The sequence below is a fragment of the Zerene cesonia genome, chromosome 4 (genome assembly GCF_012273895.1).
Source record: "Zerene cesonia ecotype Mississippi chromosome 4, Zerene_cesonia_1.1, whole genome shotgun sequence".
In the NCBI taxonomy this organism is placed as follows: domain Eukaryota; kingdom Metazoa; phylum Arthropoda; class Insecta; order Lepidoptera; family Pieridae; genus Zerene; species Zerene cesonia.
Genome location: NC_052105.1, coordinates 3118458 through 3126093, shown reverse-complemented (window position 1 = coordinate 3126093; position 7636 = coordinate 3118458). Strand labels below are relative to the sequence as shown.

Here is a 7636-nt window from a genome sequence, read left to right as displayed (position 1 = left end):
TGGGACGGGTGAGGAAAAGGAAACGGGCCTCCGGCTCCCCCACTCACCGTACGAAACACAGTGGCATGCCACTATTTCGTGCCGAAGCATGCTCGACTCCCACAATAAAACCTATTTTAAAGATGACAGTTTAATTGTTTTGATCTAATTTATCTACATATAAAATTAATAAAAGTAAAAATCTGTCAATTTGATTATTACGATTTAAATAAAAACCTGATGTGCTGATTTTATGTTTTTTTTCGAACGGTAACATTAATATGCTCTTACTGAAATTTCAAAATCGTATAGATATCAAGATTTTTAATTTTAAATACAGGGATTAAAATTTATTGAAGGTAAAACCGTATGCGTAGCTACAAGTGGGGTATGGGGCAGATGATATACACCTTACAAGTGATCAGCTTTCAGTGTACTGCCAGACCGAGAGTTTTTGGGGCATAGCGACATGAATAATTTACTTCATTACCTATAATTTACATATATCCAACCAAATTTTTAAAATCATTGAGCTTTCATTATAACAATGTAACTACATGTCATATTTGATCGTTACTAATATTTTTCAATTCTGTTTACCATTTCTTTATTGGCTTTTCTCAAGAAATAGTAGCTAATCAAATTTTGTGTGATTCCCCTTATTTAAAGGGTTGACATTTAAGAACATAATGAAATGTGAAAACGCTTTAAAGTTTAAACGGATACAGTCGTATCAGCATTGTCTTTATTAGAATATCTTATATTTTTAATGTTATCGTAGGGACGTCTTAGCGGAGTTTTTGCGTAAATGAAACTCGTATATTCGAGGCTCGTTACAAGCATTACCATGTCATAAATATGTATTCATTTCATAACTTTCATATTATATACGATTTAATACTGGTAACACATTAGGTACTTAACATGAAAAGATTAAGCTATATAATAGATTACAAAATATATAATGATGTCGTGTTAAAATAGAGAGCTTTTTCAGCAACATAATATTATATATCAAATTATTTAAAAAAGAGTGTTTTCGAAAATGTAATATACATAACCATGGAAAAAACAAAAAAAGTTTTAATATTCAGTATGAAGCTTATAATATGTAAAAAATAGTAGCATAAAATATTTAGTAATATAATATGCAGATAGGTATAATTGTATTACACTCACTTTTTGCTCACACTTCACATTTCAAGCTTTATTGTGTATAATATAGAATTTTTCTTTATTCCTTCATTTTAAGAGTGTAGAATGGACTTAACTGAACATACATAAAAGAAGGTATTCTTCACCTCAAACACATTAAGCGTTTATTGTAAAACTTTTAAAAGTCACGGGTAGAACAATAAATGGTATCGCTTCCGTGTTATTAAGTACTTCAGAACGACGGTCTATCATCATTTCGGTTGTTGTAGTCGACGTATCGGAACAATGCAATGAAGTATGAATAAAGCACCTTATTCACTAAACGTGTTCTGTTGGAACGCAAGTAACGTTTTATGGTTTCACCTAGATACCGGAGAACTTTCTAGAAATGTTACAAAGTTGTGAATAGTTCTGAGTGATGATTGCATGCGAGTAAATAATAGAGTGCAACGTGATTTGTTAATTGTTCTATTTTTAACCTCCCACGCAAAAAGAAGAGTGTTTAGTTTGACGTCGAGGTGTGTGTGTGTGTGTGTGTGTTTGCATTGTAGCTGTCAAATGCCAGTATTCTTGATGTGGTCTTAGCTATATTTGATGAAAATCGGGATATATAGATAGCGTCCGCCAAAAATGTTGAATTAAAAGTATTTTGTAAGAACTCTCCCTATATTTGTATCAAATGATAGGGTTTAATTTTAAAAGTTATAGAAATAGTGATAAGACTTGATTGGGTGTTTGTTTTTAAATATCGTTCACTCAGTAATAAATATCTGCTCTAATAACATATTTTATACTATTAATAAAAGTAGCTACAATTAAAACTGCACATTTTTATTTTTATCTTAGAAGATTTTGTTTTATTTACGTTGAGTTACAAATATGAATTTTGTTATTAGGTGATGATGTCTTTAAATATAATATTATATATCAGGTATGAAAAAAAATATTCGACGTAATAAAACATTTCAATAACTATAGCCTACTTGCATACATCAATTAACATACTTTTCAAATTAGCTTCGGAGTTAGTAACATTCATCGCTATTATAAGTGAAATATTCCGAAAATATTGATATATTTAGGTTACCTTACTGCCTTTAAATATAAAATTTATTTCCAACTAAAACTCATGACCACGGTTCAAGAGTAACATATATTCACGTTCATTTCATTTTTGGCAACCATACAATACATTGCGTGGAAATGCCTCAGTATTATATGTAGTTCGTACGGCTAAAAGTCTAATCCGATACTTAGAAGGAATGGCATCATTACACTGACTTTGGCCGAACTTTATCCGAATTGCCGACGTGATTCTGAAACTCCATTCCCCAATATTACAAGGGGACCAAAATGCTTTGCACTGAGAACCCAATACCATTACTGTTTCATTCAAATCCTTTTTATTTATTCATGGAATAGTGTAAAAATATTGTTTCGTTAATTCACCGGAATTGCTGTGTTGTACGTGCACCTTTAATAAGGGCATTTGTTTTTGTTTTTATATGTTGATCATGCTTTTTGCTATAACCTAGAGTACGTTTAGATGAGATTCAAAGCTGTATGACATTACTTGCTGTAACCCGTGGCGTTACCCGCGTGGTACCCTGGTAGGAAGTAGCCTATGTGTTAATCCAGACTATAATCTATCTCGGTACCGAATATCAATAAGCTGTTTTCGCGTGATAGAATTACAAACATCCATCCATCCATAATTACAAACTTAGCATTATATTAATAGCAGGATGCTGCGTTTTTCACAACATACACATACCCGTGTGGGTTAATGTACACTTGATAAGATTTATAAAAACTTCATTTCCTGGATGAATAGAAATATATGTTTTATTGTGTGAACCAGACTTTTGAGACGGATAGTTAAGGTTCGTAACCAATTAATAAAAAAAAATCAAATGTTTACTATTTAATTTTCTGTCCTTTTAGCAGGTGTTAATATATTAAACAAAACATGTTTTTATTCAAAGTGTTTTATACAAGCTCTGCTTTCTCATGAGATAGCGTTATTCCTATCAGGACGTATTCAAAAAAATTACAACACAAATCACTTACCTAATGACTGTCATGACATCTTCATTAACATAGTGACCATAAAATTCCAGTTGCGAAAGCCGGTGTCGACTCTCTCGATTCCGGGCACCATGAAGGCCTACTCTGGCGGGAGGGAACCGACCGAGGAGGCCGGCGTGGCGCTGGTCGGAGTTCACAGCGAGTATCCGCGGTACGGTGAGGAGAGGGCGCTTGGAGGCGGCACGTATAAGGGCGGGGGGACTGCCAAGCACAAACCTAATATAGGATATAGGTATGTATATTCAATAATTTTTACTAGTGGTCGCCCAATGCTTTAAATTCGGGCATAACCATAAATCTTCAAGGCAAGGATTTCTATTTATCAATTACTTTTAAAATTAATTTGTACATTTAGTACGCCCAAGTAGCTATTATGATAATAAACAACTTCTACACTCATCTTCCTTTAGAATAACTACATAGTAATCCTACGTATTTAATCTATAGCCTTCCTACTCAAACATTATCAAACATCTTTAAGGTCTAACGTTTGCATAGTTTACCCTTCTGAGTGGAATGTTCTGGATCAAGTTAAGAAGGGATACTTAATAGGCTTTCTAAATTAATTTATTGGCTGACGGCGTTTTCGAAGGTTTTACTAAAATGTTTGAAGAATGCAGCTTTTAATGTCTAACTGAATAAAAAGAGCCGGAGGTTTTAAATAAAATTATATACCTATAGTTTTTGAAGTATGTATATATAGTTACAGTTATTTTTAAAGATTCTTGTTTATTTTTATAATTCTGTAACTGCTTATTTTATTTGTAACTAAACTTGCTGGAAGCTTGTGAATTTAATTATAAGGTATCTTGATTCGGGTGGTTTGTTAGATCATCGATTGTATTATATTAATTTGTTCCTATACTTTTATGAATTTTACATGTTAAAATGTGTTGAGCTCTCCGCTCATTTTCCCGTTATAATAAATAAACGGATTAAAATAATTTATTTCACACAGTACGTTCATTAAGAAAATGGTAAATGAAATTTACATCAAAGCCACTGTATCAATAAAATTATTAACGCGTTGAATGTTTCGTTCATTTATACATCATCGTTCTGATATATATAAAATATTTAACAGTACGTTATATAAATAACAATTTACCGATTGAAAACGTTTTTATTTCCAAAAATAATCCAATTCAGTAATGAATGATGAGTATAATAGATCTTTAAATACGCAAATAAATCTTTGCTTCATCATATTTAAATGCGAATGGATTCTGTCAGTATCAAGTTTCGTACGAATTATCAGAGCATAAAATAGCCTATAATTTTATTAACATCGAAACACTATTAAAGCTTCATACCTCACACATTCATCATACAATCCACTCCGAGGCTCGCAAATATTAGCTGTCATGTCGGGTCAAAACAAATATTTGGTCCGGGGAAATCACTCTCGGCCCGCTGGGCTAGCAACAGTTAGAGATTTATGTAATCTATCACACATTAGAGGAACTCTTTATTTATGATAAATTGCTTCTTTTTCTAGAAGTTTATACTTGATCTGTATCAATGCTTTTAATTGAGAATTTTGATTCCTATATCGTTTTTTTGAAGCTTTTTTTTAAAGTGATAGAAGACAACCATTATGGCACTTGAAATAACAAAAAAAAAATCTCTTTTTTAACTCTGTTAAGGGCTTAGCTTTGGAAGGAGAAGTGAAAATACATTGAGGTAATGCAATTACGGACGTAAACTGTTAGATAGTTACGTGACGTTTACCAACCCACATAAGATAAATAAAGGTTCACTTGGTAAGGCGGAAACCTTACAAATATAACGTTATTATATTTAAGAATATTCCTATGTATGAAAAAAGATTAACTTTTATTTTTAATTGAGCAACGAGAATTGTTTGCAATTTAGAACTAAGAAAGAATTAAAAATAATAATCCAATTTCTTAATAAAAATCAACCAAAAGAAGTAATTTATATCACATTGCAAAAAAATTGATGTATTTTCTTATTACTTTGTTATGATAACAAAAAAACGCGCACCCTCTTATTAAAGTTCGTAAACTTTACCGTTTGCATAAGAAGTATCTAAAAATAGCCGCGAAAAATTCATAATGTAATGAAAAACACGGTTACCATGCCAACGAGATAATTGGAGTAGTAACGGGAGATTAAAGTGCTTTCCTCATTAAACTTGCACTCATAATTTCAGGCCTAATATTAAGTGTTAATATCCGGTGTGCGTTTATGAGATACTTCATTTTACCTAACGGATGCCTCCTTAACTTAATTGTGAGCCCATTAATTTAGCTGAGTTTGTATATAAAGTCGAAAACTGATCGTGAGTTTTGAGTAAATACAACGGAAATGTTAAAATTTGATTCATTCATTGTTACCTTAAGAACTTCATTAAATTGTTTTAACAGTGACAGTTATAAGAAGGGGATATCATAACAATTGTCTGAGGCTTACAGGAGTTATACAATATCACATAAACAGATATAGGTAGAAAAGTTTGTAATATTATAAATACTACATACAGGCACATGAAATTGATTGAACTCAAACATTTATTTATTCAACTTGATTTGTTCTAGGCATGCTTCTGAATCGCCATATACGCAATTTACCACAAACCAGACTGTGATAAAATAATGTAAATGTTTTGAAGACGTTTAATAAACTGCATTCAAATTAAAACTTTCAAGACGAGTTCAATGAACCGCGATACTATTCAATTTAATGCAAATGGGAATATTACCACAATTTTATATCACGCGTTCACAAACAAAGCGAATATACTAATAATTTTTAGCTGGACGACTGCACTAACCATTTATGGTTCATACAATATTGTAAACACTTCGTATCTGATGTTTGAGGAAATTGAAATTTGCTTCATGCATACACTGTATTGTTTTATGCATTTTATTGTGTAAAATCAATTTAAAATTAGTTAATTAGGAATATGATTTGTATGTGATCGATTATTGGGTAAAATTCAAAATATATTTTGACGTAAGTGGATTTTTTGATAGATTTCTCATTATTAATTATTATTTTTGGCTAAACCTAAAATTAAGCGAGATTATAATGTGCCAGAAACTTTTATTATTTGGAATAATATTTCCAGTATAGGAGCCATAATCGCTCAAATATTTCACTTCATTTACTGAAACACACAAACTGTTCGATTGCTATCGTCAGAAAAGTATCTTCACCGCAAAATGGTTTTAAAGCAATTAAGAGCATTTAAAAACCGTTTTCAAGTCATTTACTTTTAATATCTACGACTTTTAGGACGTCCTGCACATTCAAAATGTAATTTAAATTTACTGTGTTCTTGATGGTAAACTTCGTGTTAAAAGAATCGTTAATAAAATGACGTACTGTATAAAATATTTGTAATAAAAATATATATTACAATACAAAGGACAACATTGTGAATTTAATCCCAGTAATAAATCTTTGTATGGTATTCCATTCTAGGAGGAAGTACAAAAGAACAGGGGATAATACATAAATTAATTATTACTTATACGGATTCCAGAAGGGCCTTTCGGTAAATCGGTCTGCAATTTCTCCATTACTCCAGTATGGTTTTACCAATATCCTAGTTACTGTTTTCATTAAGTCTCGTGGGTTGTATAAAACCAATAAGGTGTAATAAATTTGGTACGGGTCGGTTTGAACGCTGAGGAATTTCGTAGCGTTGTATGTTATAGTTCAATCTCTGAAATATTACATTTGTTTGTCGGTAACTGTGGTTTGAAAGGCACTTTACCGATTCTCGTCCTGTTTCTCTCAGTATAGTTGTCTACAGTGAGTTTATAACATTGATTGCTTTTTTTATTGAAAATCTTTATCTTAACTGGGATCAGATAATCACACTAATAACATTAATATTATAAATGTGAAAGTTTGTTTGTTTTGATGATTAACGTTCACTTACACTGAAACTGTTATTGGCATTTCGATTAAATTTGATATACAGATTTTTTTATCCCGATTAAATTCTCCCTTGGGATAAAACTGGAATCATGATATCCGGGCGGAGCCGGGACGAGCGTCTAGTATTTAATAATACAGATTCTGACTTACTATTTCCTTATATAATCTCGCTCATGCAATGCCAGTAGCAAATACTCATAGTAGAATTTTTACCACGAACTAGTTTGCTCCTTATATGTTCATATAAAAAAGAGAAACTGTCGAATAAAATCCAATTCACAAATCCACCTACAATAAGTGCTCTTATAGTTTCATAGCCATTAACCTCTAAGCTAAGTGAAATGGAAATAAATGCAAAACAAAACTAGTTATCAATGATTTCACGTAGCACGCTACGCGCTACGGATCGTAGCCGTGAATAGTTGAAATACTTAGTCTGGCCATAAATACTGTTACACTTAATTATAAAAAAATATTACATTTGAATTTCGAATCTGTC

The 7636-nt window shown here is 31.6% G+C and overlaps 1 protein-coding gene across 9 annotated transcripts in view; it reads left to right on the top strand.

The window, feature by feature from the left end:
- The window catches only part of LOC119839709 (small conductance calcium-activated potassium channel protein), a 172354-nt gene that overhangs the window by 147450 nt on the left and 17268 nt on the right, over positions 1 to 7636 (top strand). For all 9 annotated transcript variants that reach the window (XM_038366141.1, XM_038366142.1, XM_038366140.1 and 6 more), the window contains one exon: positions 3255 to 3454. In XM_038366141.1, coding sequence (XP_038222069.1) covers positions 3255 to 3454 — 200 coding nt within the window. The remainder of the gene's footprint in view (positions 1 to 3254; positions 3455 to 7636) is intronic.